This window comes from Rhamphochromis longiceps, linkage group LG15 (genome assembly GCF_057381845.1).
Source record: "Rhamphochromis longiceps isolate RC_006_pf linkage group LG15, R_longiceps_female_GT1.1, whole genome shotgun sequence".
Lineage (NCBI taxonomy): Eukaryota > Metazoa > Chordata > Actinopteri > Cichliformes > Cichlidae > Rhamphochromis > Rhamphochromis longiceps.
In genome coordinates, this window is record NC_140571.1 from 21,304,521 (window position 1) to 21,329,714 (window position 25,194).

At 44.0% G+C, this 25,194-nt stretch overlaps 1 protein-coding gene across 1 annotated transcript; it reads left to right on the forward strand.

Moving 5' to 3' along the window:
• The first annotated feature begins 1,117 nt into the window (after nt 1–1,117).
• On the forward strand, nt 1,118–14,100 carry LOC146652587 (plasminogen-like). Its single transcript, XM_085382711.1, is given in 10 exon segments — nt 1,118–1,321; nt 7,471–7,645; nt 8,262–8,386; nt 8,484–8,585; nt 10,561–10,678; nt 10,957–11,025; nt 11,125–11,265; nt 11,348–11,454; nt 12,002–12,138; nt 13,655–14,100. Coding segments are annotated over 10 exon segments (1,260 nt in total). The 5' UTR covers nt 1,118–1,194; the 3' UTR covers nt 13,814–14,100.
• Nucleotides 14,101–25,194: the final 11,094 nt, after the last annotated feature.

The window sequence follows — 25,194 nt, forward strand, 5'->3', positions numbered from 1 at the left end:
ATGACATGCATGGTAGTCACAGGCGAACGCTCAGTGAGAGACTGAGATTACCCAAATATTACTGAACGACACAGGAAATCATTCCTGCCTTTGGATATGTCCCTATAAATGTCCTCCATCTAATGCACAGTACATCCTGCAATAGTTGTACAGTGTGACAGGCAGATGGAGCATGCCGATTCAAAAAACAATTTACAAAATGATGAAAAAAATACTCCATATTTATTAGATTATCTTCTGGAGTGTGTAAATGGGAAAGGAATAGATTACAGAGGAACAAAGTCCATTACAAGATCAGGAAAGGTCTGTCAGAGATGGGATTCAGACTACCCACATGATGTACTGTATGTAATCACAGGCTTTTGTTTGATTTTATATCATTCCTTCATATTTTTATAATCTTTTTAAATTTTTTCTGAATTTTTCTGCTGCAGCTTTGCACCAGACAACAACCAAGTCCAAGTCTGGAGTCCAACTTCTGCAGAAACCCTGATGAGTTAAGTGATGGACCCTGGTGTTACACCACTGACCCCAACACCCGCTGGGAGTACTGTGACATATCCAGCTGCACTGGTAGCATTCATAAATCCTTTATCCTTTACTTAATTTTGTTTTATTTCATTTTTATTTAGTCCTAAATTCATGTCTAATTATCCTCTGGCAACTCTTTCACTTTCCACCATCCTCATTTACTGTCTAAAACATTTAAAGTGGCTAATCAGTAAAATGTAGACACTATACAGTATTCTGAAAATGTTTTGGTTCTGGAACAACATTAGATATTTTGTATGTCATGACATATCAGAGACATCAGTGTCTTTTCATAGAGGACTGTATGTATGGACTCCAAGGAACCTCACAGCCATAGCTACCATCCCAGCAGGTAAGTGCAAAATCTTTGTGAGATATATTGAGCCTGTTCTGGATCTTCAAGACATTTTCCAGAAGTTAAGCTAAAGTGTAAATACTTCTTGTGATATTCTTGGTTAGACTCTTAGAAATTATCAGGGAGGAAGGATGTGGGTACGTATTGAACTGTAAACAGCAGAACATAAAAACCTCAAACTGTTTTTCCCTTACTTGTGTACATGTTTTCTTGTTATAGGCTGGTCAACCATGAACTAGCCCTGTAACAGGCACGTCTGTATTTTTACCACTGGGGGGGCAACAGTTTACTCTATTAAACTTCTGTATATGGTTATTTACAGTTTTAATTATCTTGAGGAGAACTCCTGCAGAAACTCAGATAGAGAACCCCGACCATGGTGCTACACCACCAGCCCATCCAAACGATGGGAGTACTGCTCCAAACCGCGCTGCAGTGAGTCACTTTGTTCTTCATTCTGATGCTTGGTATGAGCATTACAAGGTTGTCTAGTCCATGTGTACATGCCTAAATGAGCTGAGTTGCTGCCATGTGATTTGCTCATCTTATTAGCTTTTTGTCTTAATGAAAAGTCGAACAGGCCTACAGTATATATCCGTTTGCTTTTTTTTTTAACCCATAAATCTTTGTGTTGACATGAAGAGAGAAAGTGCTCTCAATTATGGAGACAGCCAAAGGGTTTATTTATGTTTGATGTGTGTTTTACATGTGTGTGGCTGTTAATAAAGTTGGCGCTCTCTAGGGGGCGTGAGCGTTCATCCAAATTGGCCTAAGGCTGATGTGTGTTTATTCCTCCCGAAGTATCGTCTGTGAAGTTTGCCATGCACGTCAGATTTTCCTGCGCATTTTCATATCTCTGCTAACACTTTGGTTAAGTTTCTTATGTTGAGAATCCAAATTTCAACTATTTAACAGTTGCAGTTTTAGGGGACTTCCCTTTACCTCTAGAGGATCAATAAATGCTGGCCCTGCATCACAATCTGTGGAATTGACGCTTTGGGGTCCTTAGGGACTAGTAAAGCGCTATACAAATACAGGCCATTTACCATATTAAAGGTCAATTAAATGAAACTGAATATAGTTTATATATATAAAAAACACCCAGCACGCCCCTGTGGACGGTTTATCCTTCAAGCTCGGGTCCTCTACCAGAGGCCTGGGAGCTTGAGGGTCCTGCGCAGTATCTTAGCTGTTCCCAGGACTGCACTCTTCTGGACAGAGATCTCCGATGTTATTCCCGGGATCTGCTGGAGCCACTCGCCTAGCTTGGGATTCACCGCACCTAGTGCTCCGATTACCACGGGCACCACCGTTACCTTCACCCTCCACATCCTCTCGAGCTCTTCTCTGAGCCCTTGGTATTTCTCCAGCTTCTCATGTTCCTTCTTCCTGATATTGCTGTCATTCGGAACCGCTACATCGATCACTACAGCCGTCTTCTTCTGTTTGTCTACCACCACTATGTCCGGTTGGTTAGCCACCACCATTTTGTCCGTCTGTATCTGGAAGTCCCACAGGATCTTAGCTCGGTCATTCTCCACCACCCTTGGGGGCATCTCCCATTTTGACCTTGGGACTTCCAGGTTATACTCGGCACAGATGTTCCTGTACACTATGCCGGCCACTTGGTTATGGCGTTCCATGTATGCCTTGCCTGCTAGCATCTTGCACCCTGCTGTTATGTGCTGGATTGTCTCTGGGGCATCTTTACACAGCCTGCACCTGGGGTCTTGCCTGGTGTGATAGACCCCAGCCTCTATGGATCTTGTCCTCAGAGCTTGTTCTTGTGCTGTCATGATTAGTGCCTCTGTGCTGTCTTTCAGTCCAGCTTTGTCCAGCCACTGGTAGGATTTCTGGATATCAGCCACCTCCTCTATCTGCCGGTGGTACATACCGTGCAGGGGCCTGTCCTTCCATGATGGCTCCTCGTCTCCCTCCTCTTTCTTGGGTTTCTGCTGCCTGAGGTATTCACTGAGCACTCGGTCAGTTGGGGCCATCTTCCCAATGTATTCTTGGATGTTCATTGTCTCATCCTGGACTGTGGTGCTGACACTCACCAGTCCCCGGCCCCCTTCCTTCCGCTTAGCGTACAGCCTCAGGGTGCTGGACTTGGGGTGAAACCCTCCATGCATGGTAAGGAGCTTTCTTGTCTTTATGTCAGTGGCTTCTATCTCCTCCTTTGGCCAGCCTATTACCCCAGCAGGGTACCTGATCATGGGCAGGGCATACGTGTTGATGGCCTGGATCTTGTTCTTACCATTCAGCTGACTCCTCAGGACTTGCCTGACCCTCTGCAGGTACTTGGTGGTTGCAGCTTTTCTAGCAGCCTCTTCATGGTTCCCATTCGCCTGCAGGATCCCCAGGTACTTGTAACTGTCCTCTATGTCTGCAATGTTGCCTTCTGGTAGTTCAATCCCCTCAGTTCTGACTACCTTCCCTCTCTTTGTTACCATCAGACTACACTTCTCCAGTCCGAACGACATTCCAATGTCATTGCTGTATAGCCTGGTAGTGTGGATCAGTGAATCGATGTCTCGTTCACTCTTGGCATACAGCTTGATGTCATCCATGTACAGGAGGTGGCTGACAACTGCTCCGTTCCGTAGTCGGTATCCGTAGCCAGTCTTGTTAATGATCTCACTGAGGGGGTTCAGGCCTATGCAGAACAGCAGTGGGGACAGAGCATCTCCTTGGTAGATCCCGCACTTGATGGTGACTTGTGCTATGGGCTTGGAGTTGGCCTCTAATGTTGTACGCCACATCCCCATTGAGTTCCTGATGAAGGCTCTTAGGGTCCCATTGATCTTGTACAATTCTAGGCATTCCAGTATCCAGCTGTGGGGCATTGAGTCATAGGCCTTCTTGTAATCAATCCAGGCAGTGCACAGGTTGGTCAGTCTGGTCTTGCAGTCTCGGCTGACTGTTCTGTCTACCAGTAGTTGGTGTTTTGCACCTCTGGTATTCTTGCCAATTCCTTTCTGTGTCCCGCTCATGTATTGACCCATGTGCCTGTTCATCTTAGCCAATATGATGCCTGACAGGAGCTTCCATGTAGTACTGAGGCAGGTTATTGGTCGGTAGTTGGAGGGGACTGGTCCCTTCTTGGGGTCCTTGGGGATCAGGACCGTCCGACCTTCGGTTAGCCATTCCGGGTGTCTCTCGTTAACTAGCAGCTGGTTCATTTGTGCTGCCAGACGCTCGTGGAGTGCAGTCAGCTTCTTTCTTTCTTTTGTTTTTTGTTTTTTTGCCTGTCCCGTTTGGCTCTTTTGCCATCAGAATTGTTGTCTAAAGGCAAAGAAAGATGCCCAACGGATTTACTTTACCAAATTGACCATCCCAGCCTTGCCGTAATGGTCCATTTGATTCACCTTTTATTGTTTATTTTATTTTCACTTACTGAATACGGGACAGACTTGACTGGGGGAAAGAAGGGGAGAAAGAAAGAGGGAAAGAGAAACAGCTGAGAAGAGGGACGGGGGAGAAGGGCAAAAAACAAAAACCAACAGAATGAGCAGAAAAAAAAAAAAGAAATAAAAAATGCAGTCTGTGATGGTTACTGGACCCTGTTCAGGGAGGTCGCTGTGGTCTGCCCTCAGATCCACTAGCCACTGAGCATTGCCGTTATGGGTTGCGTCCTTCTCCCATATGCTCTTCCAGTATTGCTCCGTCTCCAGCCTTGGTGGTGCTGTTCTCTTATTATTATTGTTCCCTTGCCACTGAGAGTACACCTTTGCTGGTTCTGTGGAGAACAGCTGGTTTATTCTCCTGCCTTCTATCTCTCTGGTGTACCTCCTCAAGCGGCTGGCCAAGGCTGTGAGTCTTTGCTTGGCAGTTTCCAGTCCTGTATGGACAGCTTGCTGTATTTCTTATGCACCTTCTTTGTCGCACCTTTCTGCAACTCCGTTAGTTGGCTAACCTCCCTCCGTGCTACTTTGATCTTGCCCTCTAGCCTCCTTCTCCATGGAGGGTACTGCCCCTTGTGGCTGTTCAACTTGTAGCCAAGCATCTCACTGATCACTGCTGCCGTATTGTAGATCAGCTTGTTAGTGTCGGTAATCGTGGTTGTAGGTATTGTCCGTAGTGCTGTATTAAACTTTAAATAGGGTTTAATGGTCCATAAATATACAACCTTATATGTTTTACACACACACACACACACACACACACACACACACACACACACACACACACACACACATATATATATATATATATATATATATATATATATATATATATATATATATATATATATATATATATATATATATATATATATTTGGGGTGCAACGATATTCGTATCGATATTGAACCGTTCGATACAGTGCTTTCGGTTCGGTACGCATATGTATCGAACAATACAACATTTGTAATTTATTTTATCAATTTTCCTTCTGACGATGCTGTCTGTGTTGAGCGCTCAGTGAATCTGTGTTCGACTACTCCGCCTAGGCTGCACTGTCGAGCGCAGATCCACTGAGCGCTCAACACAGACAGCATAGTCAGAAGGAAGAGCGCAGGGCAAGCTAGCGAGACAGAAGTTAAGCTCTACTTGCAACAGGCAAATTGAACCTCATTCAGATCTGGCGTTTGGAATTATTTTGGTTTTCATGTGACGTATGACCCTGAAGGTAAGCGAGTCATGGACTAAAGTAAAACAGTATGTTGGATGTGCCATGCAAAGCTCAATTACATTGGTGTGAACTAGTGTGTTAGCGCAGTTAGCTCGTTAACGTGTTGGCCGTCTAGCCCCATGCACGGAGCAATCGGCGGTAGCTCGTTAACGGAGATTTGCCGTGTTGTGGCGTTAAGGTCATTTCAACGAGATTAACCTGAAAGCACTAGTGGGAACACAACGAATATGACTGCACATTTACGCCGACATCATCCTAGTGCAAAGACAAGTGGAAGCAGACAAAAAAAAGCAAGCATGCTACTAACTTTAGCCGAGTCATTTAGACAGCTGTTAGCACATGATTCTCCTTATGCTGCTGAGAATATAGCCCAGAAGAAGCGGATAGTATAGCTTTTATTTTGGAAAGAGCCGTTTCTCTGTAATAAACTCTCTTTTCCAAAGATGAGTGATTCCTCAATCAGATACAGGGCTTGCAATATCGCTAGCCCGACGTCCCGGAGCTAGCGATTTTTTCAGTCGGGCTACCAAAATCTATCTCTTCCCTGCCCGTCGGGCTATTGTAGGAAAAATATATGTCAATGCTTTTGCATTCTTTCAGAAATGTAGCTGGGTAATTATGTCATTGGCATCGGTGAGCCACTGTCAATATGTGACATATTGAAGTCGCGTTTGAATTTGCGCTTGTTTTTTTGCTTTCACTTTGCAATCGTGCGAACTGTGTATAGAGAGCGACAGCACTGATCTGTGAGTGATGATAATTTGTGCACCAATTTCTCTGACATCGTCTTATTAATCGTTAGCTTACTATGCAAACATGACAAGTGAAATCTCCCGCAGCAAGCTTAAACATGTGAGAGGTTGATCGCGCAGAGAATCGCTGAGCTTATGCGAGTGCATGTGTAAAAGCATTTCAGTTCTGCTGAGCCAAATAAGACAGGTCAGGGTGAAGAAGTGACAGCCAAAGAAAAGCTTACCACAAAACGGAGAAGTTATGACAAATCAGACTATAAGGCAAAAAGAAAGTGCAGCTTTATGGTTTCATGAACAAAAGAATTTCTGTGGCTGCAATATGATGAGCTAAATAACCAGGGCTGCACATAAGTGGTCCGCAGGTGCGCATTCGCTGTCAAAATAAAAAACACGCACAAGGGTTAGGGTTAAATTTACAAACTGTACTTTTGAGTTAAAATATATATTTATAATTTTAATAAATGACAAATTAAAAATGCATGAACATTTTTTTGTATCGAAAAAATATCGAACCGTGACACCAAACTATCGAACTGAACCGAACCGTGAATTTTGTGTATCGTTGCACCCCTAATATATGTATATATGTATATATATATATATATATATATATATATATATATATATATATATATATATATATATATATATATATATATATGAAAAGGATCCACCATAAAAAAAAATTCCTACCATAAAAAGGAATTTACCATAAATTCCTTTTTATGGTAAAACCTGGTAAAATGGTAAGGGTAAAATCTGCAGCTTGTAGCCAAAATACAAGAACCAAGTTAAATGAATATCACCATCTTCCAGCACCTGCTACCTTTGAAAGGCATAAGTAAAAGGAAGTGTAACAATAAGCAATATATTTTATTTCTCTCACCCCAACCGGTCCCTGAGCCTGGTTCTGCCGGAGATTTCTTCCTGTTAAAAGGGAGTTTTTCCTTCCCACTGTCACCAAAGTCCTTGCTCATAGGGGGTCATTTGGGTTTTCCTCTGTATTTGTTATTGTAGTGTCTACCTTACAATATGAAGCACCTTGAGGCGACTGTTGTTGTGATTTGGCGCTGTATAAATAAAACTGAATTGAATTGAACAAAATGTTTGTAATAGGGTTTAATGGTCCATAAATATACATCCTTATATGTTTTACATAATATAATAAATATATGTTTGACTTGTTTTTTGTCCTCAGCTACTGAGCCTCCCACCTTCATCCCAGAGATGGATATAGGTGATATAGGCATCACTGATATAGGTGTAGCATACCGGGGAACAATTGCTGTAACTGTGACTAGCAAAACGTGCCAGAGATGGTCATCTCAGACGCCACATAAACACCACCAAATCCCAGAAAACTGCCCTTACAAGTAAGAGTTGTAACCAGACATCAGTGTCCACTCTCTGTGATATTAATGTTGTGAAGAAAATATTAGTGGGTATTTTCAATTTGTAGGTTTGATTAATAGTTTTCAGCTGCAACATGGGAATCACAGGAGAAAAACAAAGATATGATAACAAACCACAAGATTTAGAAACTTTTTTTCCCATAATGAACTCTGTCTATAGTGTTTAAGCCATTAGAAAGCAATGTCAAAGCAAAATCCCTGTAAGAGTTTGACATGAGAAACGTGAAGAATCGCTAAGAGTTATCTCTTGTTAAATGGTAGAACTAAAATAATCCATGAGTTGTTGTTTCAGGGTCTATCCAGTTTATACAAGAGAAGATGTAAAAATTGAGTCAGTACCTTTAAGGTTATGAGGAGTGACTTCATCAGCAGTGGTGTCCTCTATCAGCCTGATATACATTTGTAAAGTCTCTTTTCACCATGTAGTCAACATTTTGGGGAAGTAATTTGTACAACTTAATTTCAATTTAAATAATCCATCAGGTTACTGTAGATTACTAAAACTTCATTAACATGCCTGCATTAAGTTTGTTTTCATGGCCTCATTGCTATGTTTTTCCATGCTCATCTTTGTCAGAGGTCTGGCTGCTAACTACTGTCGTAACCCTGACAATAAGTTGTTCCCCTGATGCTACACAACTGACCCTGACACTGATTGGAAGTTTTGCAACGTGCCACTGTGTGGGGAAGCACCTACTCCAGGTATAATATCAGTCAGCTTGTTTCCTCTTTCTTTTTCACACAAAAATGCATCCAGGAATTTTTTTTCTTTCCTTATCTCCTGCTGCGGATCCTCCAGTGACCCCCGCAGATGAGAAAGATTGCTATGAGGGGAACGGTTCCAGTTATTGGAGTATAACATCAGAGACCATCAGTGCTCCATTGGAAATGAGAACAGCGGGTATTGGAGAAGGGGGCATTTATAGTCTGAGGTCGTAAGGGGCGTGAACGAGGTGTGGTCCCGCTCCTGAAATTCAGATGATATTTTCCACAGAATGATAGATGTACATCTTAACTTGTTATACCAGAAATTAATATTACATTTTAAAAAAACTGTTTAGTAGGTGGATGTTCTGAAGTATCAGGTCTTTTTTTGCAACAGGGACCTCAGAGAGAATCTAAAAAAACATACTAGAAGACAACGTTAGAATAATAGCCACTAATGATTCCCTGATTCCATGATCCCATTCTGCTTTTTAAATATCCTAGGAACCACCGCCAGCAGTCTGAGAGTGAAGTGGTCTGTTGGGGTGATAGAACTAAAGAAGTTACTGAGATGAAAGGTGAAACATCTACAAGAAAAACTTAAAAGAAGTCCAGTCGCACCATCAAATATTCTTGAGAGAATGAATAGCTGTTCCATAAAAGGACGAATATTGCATCGTTCCTTCTGCATCTGATGTTTGACAAATGGATGAATTCCCCTTTCCACTACCCTGGCATAGATTTGGCCTGGGAGGCCCAGGAGTGGGATCTCCCTGTAGTTGGTTTGTTTCAGTTCCTGAAAGCAGACATTTTATCAGCCATTTGGGTTCTTTGTACTGTTTTTTGTTTTGTTTTGTTTTGGCTATTTACTTTGTTGTTTTCTGTGTTATTTGCTGTGTTATTCTATGTTATTTGTGTTAATGCTTTCAGGAACAGAATTTTTTGATTGCGCCAATGGTTTAAAAGTTATGGTAATTTGACCTAAAAGTTTGACTGACAAACGATGGAATGGGGTTTTAACAGGTTAATCATCCCAGTTATCTTGCTCCAGGTGATGAGCGAGTCATCACCGTTGTTTCCAGACTCTGCATCCTCTACAGAAAGCTTATCAGTGGGCTTCCAAAGGTACTTGAAGTATTCCTTCCAGGAAACGATTATATCCTCAGTTGAAGTCAGCTAGCACCTTACCTGCAACTTATAAATAGAACACCACTTTCCCTGCCTGAGTTGCTTTGCTTGACGGTTTGCCAGGATCACTACGAGGCAGACTGAAAGTCTTTTCCCATTGTTTAACCAAACTTACACCCAAGATTTTGCTTAAGCTCCCCCCAGAGCTCTGCTCCACTCAGCCCACAGACTAACCAACCGTGATAGGACTCAGCTTTATGGCTCCATTCACCTCCGATGTCCAATCGGGGACTTCCACCACGACAAGCACCAACCATATCGTAGCTAAAGCTCCTTAGAGCACCCTCAGCAATGGAGGTGCAAAATATGGTCCTCAATAATGATGGCGTGATGAAGCTCCATGAATGTGTTGAATCTTTCCGGCAAATTGCTTCCCCAAAAGGCAGATCACACGATGCCCTGTTTAACAGCTCATTTGGAAGTAATGTCATCTGCTGGTCATTCGATGTACAGCAGGCCTGCTGTGATAATACATGTGGGCTACATACCAGTGGATATGCAAACGTAATTATGTATCAATTACAGAATATCCCAGTGAGATCCTATATAATATAAATATATAAACACATACACACACACCCCTAATTAACCATCCTCTCTGAGACTGATTTAAGATCTTTGTTATTATTGGGCAATAGTATGTCAATTTATTTGCATTTCTGGTAGCTTCATAATGTCCTTAAAATCTCCATTCATGCTCTAGATGATCCTCAGAATCACCTCAGATCCAGGTCGTGCAAAAAACTTATTTCCAGTTTGATTCTGTGAATCAAATAAATAATAAACAAAGAGATGATAGATAAATGAATAAATTGAGTTACGTCTCAAAATAAGAGAATCTAATTTGGTCAATCCAACAATTTTTCTTGTGGCTTACAAGGCTGTAAAATCTTCTCTTTTATTAATTAACACCAATCCAAACTAACTTTCGTGCTTCACTCTTTTTGTGAGAATTCATGATAATAATAATGACTACTTTGCAGTTGAACTGAATTGTGGAACACCAGCTATCAAACCAAAACGCTGCCTTCGTAGTATGGTGGTCAGTGGCTGTGTGTCAAAGCCTCACTCGTGGCCCTGGCAAACTGCCCTCCAGACCAAGTGAGTATATATGTTCAAAGACAACTTTCATTTGTAAAGGACTTTCAATTTCCTCAACAAAATGTGCAGATATTGAGAAATAAAATACTGTAACATGTCACTGCTGATAAACAGTTAATTTAAGTATTTTATTTAAGTGTTTATAGCTTTTACATTCAAACCTATTTACATGTCAATTGTCTGATTTTTCTTTATTTGTCAATTCACTTTTTGCCGATTTTCCCTTTTGTATATGCTGCACATCTTCTGAAATAAATCTCTGTTTCTCTTTCTACCAGTGAAAGAATCGACTGTGGAGGAACTCTGATCCACCCTCAGTGGGTCTTAACGTCTGCTTTGTGCTTGAGGTTAGAATAAAGTCATCGTTAACACCTGAAAATCAAATTCTGCAATTACTCAAAAATTGATTAATTACTCCCTTTGTTTCTACATATTATACACTGCAGCTCCAGTCAGCCTTCAGCCTTGAGGGTAGTGCTGGGTATGCACTCACTTAGAGCCACTGTGCCATCGAGACAAGTGAGGATGCTTGAGAAAATCATGACTGGACCAGATGGATCGAATATTGCTCTGCTCAAACTAGCAACGTCTGTATGGGCCTAATTATCCTAGGTGAAATCAGATTACACACACACCATTGATTTTGTGTGTGTGTGTGTGTGTTTTCAGACCTGCGGTGATAAACAACGAAGTGCAGCTGGCTTGTCTGCCAAAAAAGGACTATATAGTTCCTGGTGGAACAATGTGTTATGTTACTGGATGGGGTAGGACTCAAGGTACATTTGTGTGTGCTCTTGTGCGTCTTTGTAAAAATTCAGAGTTTCAGAGTGAGAAGAAATAAATCAGACTTTTTAGATATACAGTCAGGGAAAAATGATTTGAACCCCAGGCTATTTGGACTGGACTGGTTCCCCACCGTTCTCATTATCCTTGAAACTCCATGAGGTGAGATCTTGCGTGGAGATCCAGACGGAGGGAGATAGGCAGTTATTTTATGGTTCTTCCATTTCCGAATAAATGCACCAACTGTTGTCGCCTTCTCATTCACCTGCTTGGCGGTGGTCTTCTAGCCCATCTTTCACTTAACATTGCAACAGTTTAATCAGTTTAATCATTTGCAGAACATTTTTTTGTTAAACAGGTCTTTTTTTCTGACAAAATGTACTTTTGAGAGGCTCAAAAAATACCAGCATGCATTAGATATAAAACACAAAGAGCTGATAACAGCATTATTCATTACGCAAACAATTCCCACAGTAAAGATATCACAATACATTTTATCTAGATGATGAGGAGAATAATTGCAGAGGGCTGTGTCGACAGGTATTGGAGGTGGACGCGTCCTGGAAGAAACTGGTTTCCCTGTGATCGACAACAAGATCTGTAATCGCGACACTGATATAGTTGCAGACCACGAAATATGTCCTGGAAATACAGAGGGAGGAAAAGCAAGCTGCCAGGTATGACAAAGTAAAATATATAAAAACTGGGCAAAGTTCTATAAAACTGTTTGTGCACTGTTGTCTGCCTCAGTGTGTACTCTGTTTTGATAACAGTATTGCCTCAGTTTAGTGACCTGATATTTTGAATAGTTTTCTAGAAAATAGATTTTTTTTTCTGTTATAGATTTTAAATAGATTTTACTATATATACACCAGTAGAAAATAGAAAATAGATTTTTTTTTTCTGTTATAGATTTTAAATAGATTTTACTATATATACACCAGTTTTTGAAAAAAAAAATCCTCGGTGAAATTTAACTCAGTTGTCTCAAATATTACATTTCAGTCAAAATTCAAGGTATATATTTTATTTCATTTCATTTATAACTTGTGACTGTCTAACAGACAAATATTAATATACAGTGACCTCTGGCTGAAAGCTTTAGTTATATTTATGGAAAATATCCCAAAAATAAACTGAAAAGATTAGATCCTTTTCAGATAAAATGGGAGTCAAACTGATGCAGTAAATATTCTTTTATTGGAGAGAAAACTGTGCAGTATAATTTACTTAAGATGTTGAAGATATCAGAATATTAAACAGGCTATTGTTTGGATAAGAGGCTGTAACAGGAGAGAGATGATACAGAAACATGACATTCTTATAAAATCAGCTTCGTCAGAAACTAACCAAAGCACATGTTTTAAATGTTTGAAATAAAAATGAACTGAACTGAACTGAACATATGACCCGAGCCACGTTAAGTGGCGATATCACTAACGTCACGTAACTTAGCTGAAGGTTAGCTAAATTTAACTTTTTAAGACTTTTCACTATGCTAACATTTGTTCCGCTCAATATATTTATTGAGATAAAAACTCGGTACTTACTTTTAAAAGTTTGTTTCCACTTTGCTTCGACCGTCCGCCATTTTTTACACAAAATTTCCTTCAACCTTTGACTTGCAAAGAATCCTGGGATATGGTCAGCCACGAAGGATACACCCAACTCGTCCTTCACATCTGGAGAAAAGGTAGGGCCCCATTTGGAGGAGGCTTCGAATTTTGACAGCCTTTGTTGCGTCGCTGTGACATAATTGGCCTACAAATGCGGACTCCGAAGGATGCTGCCCCTGAATTTGGACACATACTTTGTCTGTCTTCGTATCACTCTCGCTCCCTCACTCTTTCGTGTCCCCGCTGTCAGGTCATCTGTTGTGTTCACGCCCTGTTTCCAGGTATCCACCCATCCATACCAGGATTTCATTTTTATGTTTAGTTTTTCCACTTTAGGTTTGTTTTGCACCTTTCTAACAGCCACAATGAACAGCTCCCTTTTCGTTAAAATCTAGTTATGTTCCACGCTTCATTTTGTCTGCGTTTGGGTCCGCTCTCCTCTCTCCACACGCAGACTCTGACACTTTCTTAGCTTGCTTTTAGCATCAGTTAACCTAAACACCATCAAAAAGATCTGTGTGAGTAAAATAGTAAAGTATCCACTATCTAATATCTATTTTGTGTTTCCTCCCTGTAGGGTGACAGAGGTGGTCCTCTGGTTTGTTATGAGCAGAACAGATTTGTCCTTCAGGGTGTCACAACATGGGCTGAGTGATGTACGTTGGGCAGGATGCCCAGTGTCTACGCTCGAGTTTCTAAATTTGTGGACTGGATCGATGCAACCAAAGCCAACTAAAAGCTATCATCTGTAATGTGGTTGTTGAGGATGTCTTAACATCTATACTGTGTTCTGTAACAGCATGGCTCCAGTAAAACTGTGATTCTTCTTCCCTGATTAGCTGTTAACTCCTCCTATATTTAATGTTTTAGCAACTTTGATTTGCATTTTCTGTTAACACTAGAGGGCCATTTCTTTGATGTCCATCAGCGTAAATATTCTCCTCTGCCAAAACCTTTGCTGCAATCTTCTGCCATCTTCCCCGTCCATATCTGACAGAGAATGCTGACTGTTGTGTTGAGCTTCTTTGTTCAATCAAAATTAACCCACTACTTTCTGTAAGATGTAGATATCTACTCCTCTCTGTCCTGTAGCTCTGTTAAATGTGAGCACTGTTTGTAGTCAGTCCTGGAACTGTCATTAAAAAACGTGATGACTAATTTTGAGTTATGTACAATTCCAGTGACGGGTGGATGAAAACTGAATTTCACTGACTTTCGATGTCCAAAGTTAATAATATTTTGTATGAATGGCATAGTCTATTCTTTACTGTAACACCATATAACACCACCTGGCATTATTTTAGTAATAATAAAAATGTATTCAAAACAGTCATTGTTTCACTTTGGAGCAATCACTACTCAATGCCAGAAATGTGTACTTGATTAGACCTTTCACTCTTCTATCCATAGTACTGGGGACCTTGGCAATTGTGTAGTGGAGTGTAGTATTAGTAATTTGTGTTGTTTCACAGTTGCATTTGGAGACTTAAGGTCACCTAATGCTTGCATACCAACCTTTGTGGTTCTCTCTGTCCACAGGTTTCATCAAAATGTCAACAAGATCTGATGGTTAGTTTGTTAGTTTACTATTATTACAAAAGAGTATCAAGGTCTTGTATGAGTTGCATTTCAGTGCAGGTACAAACGCTATACATGTTCATTTACACTGGAGGACTAAATAACCAGGAACCGAGGAGACCAGATGCTAGGACACAGAGCCATTGCTAGGGGGTCTCCCAAAGTTCATTCTATTCATCTAAAAACTTGGTCCAGACGGACAGAATGAACTTTTGGAGATTTACTTACCTGGATGATTGAGCATGCATCAAGACATAGCTAGGGGGTGTGCAATATGAATAAAAAAAGAATGCTTGGACACTGCTAGCATAATGGACAGGTTTTTTACAGGGCTCCCACACAAACGCAAAGCAGAAGATGAAGCATCGCCAAATATGTTTCCAAACCAACTTCCTTCCAAGCCAAAGACTAGAAAATATAATGAAACGTATCTTGCACAACGGTGAGGCCAAGGTAGGCATCCCCAACAGAATTTGTTTCGCGTTGGGAGCACGCACAGTTGCTTCACAGTCCTGGGTCTCTTTGTTGTAGTTTTTATTTCATGATGTCCCAAATGTTTTCAACTGCTAAAAGCACTGCACTGGAGTCAGGCCAGTTCAGCAACTGGACTTTTCTACTCGACGGCTATGCTGTTGGAACAGCTGCAGTATGCTGCTTAGCATTGTCTCTCAGAAAAATGCAAGGCCAAGGTATGTTGCTGTAAAATCAGTATAAACCTTTCATCACTGATGGTGCTTTTCCAGATGTGCATACTCATAAGCACAGATGCACCTCCATACGATCAGAGATGCAGACTTTTGAAAGTACCAGTACTAAGCCAGATGGTCCGTCTCTGCTTAATTCCAGATGACACAGCATCCATGTTTTCCACTGTGCTTGAGTGGATTTTAATGAGCTTTGACCCAGAGAATTCAATTCAATTCAGTTTTATTTCTATAATACCAAATTACAACAATAGTTTCATTGGGGCACTTTATGCATAAAGTAATAGTGATAAGTGATTATGCATAAAGGTAAAGGCCCTATCTTACAATTGAAAGCTGCAGTGATTGCAGCATTTCCAGATGTGTCGACTTTTGCATGACTCTGCCAGTACTGTAAACTGTAATTGTGGATGGTGTGATGAACTGTGCTCACAGACAATGATTTCTACAAGTGTTTGATAACCAGTGGAGTGATTTCAATGACAGAATCGTGCCTGTTTTGAATGCAGTGCTGCCTGGTAGCATTCTGATGCCACGATCCTATATGATGTTTTGCTTTGTCCCTTGCTCACAGAGATTTGTGCAGATTCTTGGACTCTTTTGATGATGCTATGTACAGTAGATGACGAGATATAAAGTAGACTGGCAATCAATTGCCCATCTTTACTTTAGAGGAACTCTAACTCTTTTTATACCCAACCATGTTACTGAGCTGTTACTTAACTAGTTACAAAATGTTCTTCCAGCTGTTTCTTTTACTTTTCCAGCATGGGTTCGGAGTTTATTTTAATAGTTATTGCTCATGAAACAGTAAAAGGACTCAGTTTAAACATTTGATATGTTTTTTTATACTCTGGATGTTAAGAAATTATGGGTCAATTTAATGATTTGAAATCGTTGAGTTCTGTTTTCATTTACAGTTTCCCAACCTTTTTGGAGTTAGGTTGGGAAACTGTAAGGTTGTGTGATTGCAGAAGTATCTCAATTCCAGATGTTTATGTATGTATTTGTTTTTTTTACTTGTTCTCGGAACCATACCTAGAATTTGACTAAAATGCTCTAAAATATAACAATAATTATATTTTTTATCTTAATGAAGAAAAGTGAAAATTGAACACTATGGACTTGTCACTAGGGACTAAGATATCACAGAAGCGGGTCTGGATTCAGGCACAGGACCTCAGAAAAACATTTAACAGTTTATTTACAAGAGAAAAACACACCAAGGGCTATCTACAAAAATGTGGGGAGGGAGAAATCCAGGGGTCCTTTAGGGTGGAAAAATCACACATTAATCCTCTTCAGTCATACACAAGGATGTCCTCTTCAGCCACACACCACTCGAAACACTCACATCAAAACTTCTGGAAAAACACGGGCTGGGACAGGTCCAGGGGAATTTATAAACCAAAGGAGAGAACAAATCAATAGCCAGAAACAACAACTAGAAAAGGATAACTTAGCGAGAGTTGTGTTCTAAAGCCTAAGTTTGAGTATATTGCTAATCTAACCACATGTATGTCATGTATGCATAGGATAACCTATTACATGAATATATCTTTGTCTTTTGTGGCTAGCCTTGTATATCCTGACTCCCGTATTCTTTTGAATGAAGTTTGGCTGGCTGCTGAATTGTGTACCGACGCACACACACAAGAAGAGCATCTATAATTATAGATGACTTTAATTATTCAACTAAAAGTTATTACAGTAAGCCAAAGAGTAAAACTCAAATAGGGGAACAAAAGGGTAGTATTGTTGAGTAAATTAAAAATTGAAGTATAATTTCAAAAAATAAAAAATAACTTTGGCAATATTGTTTACTCATTAAACTAAAATAAATGTATTACAAATAATAATAATGGATTGCATTTATATAGCGCTTTTCGAGAACCTCAAAGCGCTTTACAATTCCACTATTCATTCACTCTCACATTCACACACTGGTGGAGGTAAGCTACAGTTGTAGCCACAGCTGCCCTGGGGCAGACTGACAGAAGCAAGGATGCCATATCGCGCCATCGGCCCCTCTGGCCAACACCAGTAGGCAAGTAGGGTAAAGTGTCTTGCCCAAGGACACAACGACCCAGACAGAGAGCCCAGGGATCGAACCGGCGACCTTCCGGTTACAGATGCGATTCCCAACCCCCTGAGCCACGGTCGCCCTAATGTCTATGTTCTTCAATTGGCAAACACATCAAGCATGACATGGTAGTGAAGCTTAATTTAGAATGTGATGTCTAGTTATGTGTGAATGAAGGGCCTTCAGAAGGTGTTTAATTTTGCTCCTGACAAATACTTATTGATATTAACTTCATAAAAACATACAGATGAACTCAAACTAATACAAATGGAGATAAAAGTAAAAAAATAAGCAAAAATAAAAGTAAAAATTCTAAACCATTACAACTAAAATCCACTCTGTGAACTAATTGAAATTAAACTGAATTAAAACTGAATCTTTTGCTCAGATTCAAAGCTTAAATAATGATATGCTTAAAACAAAGAGCATAATGGAATACAATAGAAGGCACAAACTCTCACATGATATCTAAAGAAGTCAGAGTTTAGGGGTAGTTTTTTAAACCTTATGTGATTGGCAGAAGGCTGATCATTACATCCAACAACAGATAAACCCTCCAAGTTCTCTCTCCACTCTCTAACCGATGTTGTTTAATAACTAAATAAAACTGGGAATTAAACAACACTTGGTACTGTCACGGCTGCCGAGGTGAGCCGTGTGGAGTTGGAAGAAGGACCCAAGATGCAGGCAGTGGATGAGATACCGGTGGTTTTATTTACAGAGGTGTAGTGGCAAACAAACAGTGGGGCATAACAAATAACTAAAGACACCTAAACTGGGAGAACTAAAAATAACAGACCTGAGAGCATATGACAACGGGATGAGAAGCAGAGAGACGCAGACGAGGAACAGGACACCGTGGAACACAGGGTAACAGACTGACACGGCGTTACACAGATGAACCGGCAACAGGCAGGAGAACACACAGGGCTTAAATACACACACCAGTAATCAGGGGATGAGAGGCAGGAGGGCAACACAGCTGGGAGGAATCTGAGCTGACGGGACAGGGGAAACGTAAACTGAGCACACTCACATATGACACAGACCTTCACAATAAAACAGGAAACTCAGACACATGGAACCAGACAAGACATTGAACTAAACAGACAGATTCACAAACAGATGGGGTGACACCATAGACAGACAGATACAGACGCGGACTCAGAGGCAGACTGAATATAACACATAGAACTTCAACAATCATCATCAAGAAAATGATAACGAACAAAAAGCGCTGGGTCACCAACCCAGGACCATGACAGTACCCCCCCCCCCCCCCCCCCTCAAGGGCTGGCACCAGACAGCCCAGCAGAAACACAAACCAAAACAAAACAGAAAACGACCCGACCAGGGCGGGCGGAGGGGGCCCAGGACGGAGGGACAAAGTCCAAAAAGGCCCAGATGGTCAAGTTCAGGAGGCCGACCATGCGAACAGCAGCGGGGCAGGTCCGGATACCGGCCACGCAGTAGGCAGTGGCGTGGAAACAAGTCCGGGGGCCGACCGTGCGGATGGCAACAGCGGCGTGGAAACAAGCCCGGGGGCCGACCGTGCAGACGGCAACAGCGGCGTGGAAACAAGTCCGGGGGCCGACCGTGCGGACGGCAACAGCGGCGTGGAAACAAGTCCGGGGGCCGGCAACAGCGGCGACAATGCAAGTCCGGAGGCCGGCCACGGTGGCGAAGACGCCCAACATGCGGCCTGGCAGATGACCGACGATGTCGAGGCGGCAGCTGGGGACCAGAAGGCTGCGCAGTACCAGGCGAGGCTGAAGCAGCAGTGGAGGCTGGACCAGGCGAGGCTGAAGCAGAAGCGGAGGCTGGACCAGGCGAGGCTGAAGCAGAAGCGGAGGCTGGACCGGGCGAAGCAGCTGATGAGGATGCTGAAGCTGGACCGGGCGAAGCAGCTGATGAGGATGCTGAAGCTGGGCCAGGCGAAGCAGCTGATGAGGATGCTGAAGCTGGACCAGGCGAAGCAGCTGATGAGGATGCTGAAGCTGGACCAGGCGATGCAGCTGATGAGGATGCTGAAGCTGAGGCCGGACCAGGCGATGCTGATGAGGACACGGAGGCTGGACCAGACGAGGATGAAGACACGGAGGCTGGACCAGACGAGGATGAAGCAGTGGCTGGACCAGGCGAAGCGGATGAAGCCAAAGCAGACGCTGGACCAGGCGAGGAGGATGCTGAAGCAGATGCTGAAACCGGACCAGGCGAGGCCGAAGACACGGGGGCTGGACCAGGCGAGGCCGAAGACTCTGAGGCCGCAGCAGGCGAGGACGATGAAGCTGCAGCAGGCGTGGATGATGAAGCTGCAGCAGGCGAGGATGATGAAGCTGCAGCGGGTGATGAGACTGCAGCAGGTGATGAGACTGCAGCTGGTGATGAGACTGCAGCTGATGGCTGGACGGGCTCCTCGGGCCCCCCAGCTGACGAGGCAGGACGCTGGACGGGCTCCTCGGGCCCCCCAGCTGACGAGGCAGAAGGCTGGACGGGCTCCTCGGGCCCCCCAGCTGACGAGGCAGAAGGCTGGACGGGCTCCTCGGGCCCCCCAGCTGACGAGGCAGGACGCTGGACGGGCTCCTCGGGCCCCCCAGCAAAAACAGTCTCAGAACCAGTGGGCACTGGAGCCCCTGGCACACACAGAACAGAACCAGCAGGTGCGGAGACCTCTGGCAGGAACGCATCAGAACCAGCAGGCACACGGGCCTCTGGCAGGAACGCAACAGAACCAGCAGGCCCACGGGCCTCTGGCAGGAACGCAACAGAACCAGCAGGCACACGGGCCTCTGGCAGGGACAGAACAAGACCAGCAGGCACACGGGCCTCTGGCAGGGACAGAACAGAACCAGCAGGTGCGGAGACCTCTGGCAGGAACGCAACAGGACCAGCAGGCACACGGGCCTCTGGCAGGGACAGAACAGGACCAGCAGGCACACAGGCCTCTGGCAAACACATAGCGGCCTGCAGCTGCGCAGAGCATTGACCCTGCTCAGGCAGCGACAGCCGGGTGCAGTCCTCAGCTGGCTTCTTAAACTCCAGGGGTCCAGAGTCTTTTTTTTTTTTTTTTTTTGCCTGTCCCGTTTGGCTCTTTTGCCATCAGAATTGTTGTCTAAAGGCAAAGAAAGATGCCCAACGGATTTACTTTACCAAATTGACCATCCCAGCTGTAGAATAAGGAGGGGAGGTTTTTCTCATTATCATTTAATATTTTAATATGGCATTATTAGTTCATTAGAAGTATATAACCAGCTTTGCATTAAGCATGAATTGAAGTTTTTGATCTTACATTATTCTTTGCATTACAGTGATGGTGATAACTTTAGTTTGATCTTTTCTTACAGGTACCAGAATAATAACATGATTTTCCATTGCAGATGTAACCATGATCATTCCATACACATTGCAGTTTGTTGCTTATTCTAGAGTTGTGCTCAAGGTAATTAAAGGTTAAAAGCTACAGCCAGCGCGAGTCTGGCTGATCTATGGAGGGCAAAGGCTTTGAGCTTGGAAGGCCGCACGCGCTTACACAGCACTTATAAGATGTTATTCTTGGTGATTTTGTGCTTAGGCATGTTTTAATATGTTTTAAGTAGAAGTCGCTGATCCAGCAATATTCATTTAATATTATATACTTGATTTAGAGCAATACACACTGATGGTCTTAACAAATGAAAGAGTCCTTGTAGCTGCCATGTTGTGTCTTAGCAGGGTACAGACGGTTCCAGGAGACGGGGGCAGTCAGCGTCTGCCCTCGGGAAGGAGACAATGTTATTCTTTGTGTTAAATAAAATTGTCAACATTGATTGTATTACACCTGTCACTACGCATGAGGGGGCGTTCTAATACCCTGATTTCATAAAACTATGGTGATGTGTTTTTTGAGATGAGATCTGAGACTGTCTGCATACAGTGTCCATCTCCCACGTGTGTGATCATTAAATCATCGTTTGACTCAACCCGACCGGACCAGTGTTGTTATTGTGGGTTTTTTCCTCTGGTGTCCATCCCCAATATTCTGAACCTTAACACAGCCTTGCCATAATGGTCCATTTGATTCACCTTTTATTGTTTATTTTATTTTCACTTACTGAACATGGGACAGACTTGACTGGGGGAAAGAAGGGGAGAAAGAAAGAGGGAAAGAGAAACAGCTGAGAAGAGGGACGGGGGAGAAGGGCAAAAACCAAAAACCAACAGAATGAGCAGAAAAAGAAAAAAAAGAAGAAAAAAAGAAAAAAAATGCATATATCAATCACCTGGGTCACCTGCTGAGAAAGAAAAAAGAAAACAAGCAGAAGAGAACAAGAGTAATAGAATAAACAACATCACAATGATATATGGGAATATGACAGTAAATACTAAATATCAAACATTATTGTGCAGCACATAAGATCAACAGAACACAGTGTGCTTTGAGGTAGGAGCCAAAAAGGGTGTAGTTTGTGGGTGTGATCACCCGTGTGTACACCTGTGAGCATGGACGCGCTTGTTTTTTGTTTTTTAAAAGGTTCCTTCATGTAATGATCTGCTAGAGGGTGTGGGGGGGCCACAGCCCCGTCCTCCAGGGCATGAAGCAGGTATGGAGGAGATCAAAGCTCCAGACATCCAGAGGCCCCCAGAACACAAGAGACCAAGGAAGACCAACAGAGGGGCAGCCGCGCCACTGTCCCAGAAAGAGCTGAGGAGAGTCCCAGATGAGGGCTCACTCAGCAGCCGCGGAGCAGAAGCCAGGGGGAGTTGCAGTGACGCGCCCGTGAGCTCCGCCGGCAGCCAGCCGTGCCTGAGTGACCAAGCCCCAGGCCGAGAGGCCGGGGGCACCCCACCTCCGAAGTGGCCCGAGCAAGCCCCAGGCTCCAGGCCCCGATAAGCGCCCGCCAAGGAGTGAGCCGGTGTGTACCTGGACGCCCATCCCCGGACACAAAGAACCACCAACGCACCGACGTCTGAGGGAGTCCGCCACTGGCAGGGGAAGTGGTGGTAGGGGGAGATAGGCCTCCATACCTTGGAGGGCCTAAGATGTCCCCAGAGAGGTGGCGCCTGACACCCAACCTGACATATAGACACAGAAATACAGGCACACACATATACAAACATCCATTCCCACCCTCATGCTCTCATATACACTTACTCCACACTCAACCAACGTGGAGACAGACATAAAGAGACGCTGTACACACGATCACACTCCCCAAGCGTACTCTAAGCCCCGGGTCTAGGTACCCTTGCCCCTGGAGGGGGGGGAACTGCACCCAGACCCAGGTGGTGTTACCCTTTTCCCTGCGGTGGGGGGAGGCAGACCGCCCCGACTCCGCAGCAGCAGGGAGGCCCCACACTCCAGACCGCAGTCGGACGGCCAACTCCTCCTCCTAGCCCCCCCGCTCCAGCAGGTCGCAGAGAATGGGGGTGAGAGAAGACTCCAAACCTCCCTCCACCCGCTCATTGTAGTGTTGATGCATGTGTGTTCTAAGGTGCATTTAAAACCCAGGAGGGCATGGAGCTACCTGCCAGAGAGCAGCAGGTAAGCGCATGGTCCCTCCTGCTGGCCCTCAATGTCTACGTGTATTTATCATTGAGAGGTGGGCAACGACGCCAGGGGTGGGGTGTACACCCTGATGGTACTTTGGATTCCGTGTATCGTGCCCACCCCCAAGATCCTATATGTATGTGTAATGAGAGTGTGAGTAGGAACGCAACAGAACCAGCAGGCACACGGGCCTCTGGCAGGGACAGAACAAGACCAGCAGGCACACGGGCCTCTGGCAGGGACAGAACAGGACCAGCAGGCACACGGGCCTCTGGCAAACACATAGCGGCCTGCAGCTGCGCAGAGCATTGACCCTGCTCAGGCAGCGACAGCCGGGTGCAGTCCTCAGCTGGCTTCTTAAACTCCAGGGGTCCAGAGTCTGATGGGGACTGAAACCCAGCCTCTGGGGAGGCCCTGGAGTGCATCTCAGTCTCAGAACTGGCCAGCCTTTGAGGAATGTTGACATTATTATTAGATTTGTCTCTCTGCTTGGAATGGATGGGCGAGGAATAGTGTCTTTCGGGTAGAATTGACTTGTATTGTTTTACAGGTGAAGCAACTGACACAGGATGCAGGGCTGGTGGCTGCTGGACAGGAGGCTGAACTGAAGGTGACTGACATAATGGTTGTGATGACAACGGTGGTGAAGTTGGAGACTGAACGGAGGATAAAGCTGATGATTCTTCTGCCAACTGAGCTACAGTTGCTATGGATTGTAGCATGGTTTGTAATAAGTCCGCTGTGACTGTAATTGAGCTATGGACTGTGAGACTGAACGTGGTGGAGGTGGCGACTGAGCTTGAGGCCGGGCGGCTAACTGAGCTTGAGGCCGGGCGGCTAACTGAGCTTGAGGCTGGGCGGCTAACTGAGCTTGAGGCCGGGCGGCTAACTGAGCTTGAGGCCGGGCGGCTAACTGAATAAACACAGCCCCGGAATTAACAGTCCCAAAGTCTGGTGAAACAGAAAGAATGTCTTTTTCACTCACCACAGCCGGCGGTTCTGAAGTCCCACCACCCGGCTGTGGGGTGAGACGCCTATGATGCGAACGTTGCTTCCTCCTCGGAGAACGCTCCGACAGGCCGGGTAACTTCACATCCGGCAGTTCGGACTGCATATCCTCCGGTGGGCTGAGCAGACGAATGGTAGGGGGGTGAAGGTGCAGCTCGTTCAGAAAGAAATTCTGAACAAGTGGGTGGAGTGAGCCGAACAGCCAGGGGAGACCGGAAACCAGTCGCTCCAATCGATTAGCTATGGCTTGGCGGAATCCCTTCTCCTCATGCCCCAGCCATAAATTAATTAAACAGTCCACAGAATAAATAATATCCTCCCGGAGCTCCTCGGGCGGATTGGATGCTGCTGGGTCCATTGTGGCCGGTTCGTACTGTCACGGCTGCCGAGGCGAGCCGTGTGGAGTTGGAAGAAGGACCCAAGATGCAGGCAGTGGATGAGATACCGGTGGTTTTATTTACAGAGGTGTAGTGGCAAACAAACAGTGGGGCATAACAAATAACTAAAGACACCTAAACTGGAAGAACTAAAAATAACAGACCTGGGAGCATATGACAACGGGATGAGAAGCAGAGAGACGCAGACGAGGAACAGGACACCGTGGAACACAGGGTAACAGACTGACACGGCGTTACACAGACGAACCGGCAACAGGCAGGAGAACACACAGGGCTTAAATACACACACCAGTAATCAGGGGATGAGAGGCAGGAGGGCAACACAGCTGGGAGGAATCTGAGCTGACGGGACAGGGGAAACGTAAACTGAGCACACTCACATATGACACAGACCTTCACAATAAAACAGGAAACTCAGACACATGGAACCAGACAAGACATTGAACTAAACAGACAGATTCACAAACAGATGGGGTGACACCATAGACAGACAGATACAGACGCGGACTCAGAGGCAGACTGAATATAACACATAGAACTTCAACAATCATCATCAAGAAAATGATAACGAACAAAAAGCGCTGGGTCACCGACCCAGGACCACGATCACACTCCCCAAGCTGAAAATATTTAACAATATGTCACACATAATTGAGAATGAAACGCTGTGCTTTTTTTTTGTGATGCAATGATTTTGCTGGCGCTCATAAACAAGGATTTTGATTGGCAGTGCTTTTGCTGTCCCTGTTGGGACAATGATTAACACGTAAGTGAATTGCCCTATTTGTCCCCCCAACATGCTAAAAGAAGCCCAATAAT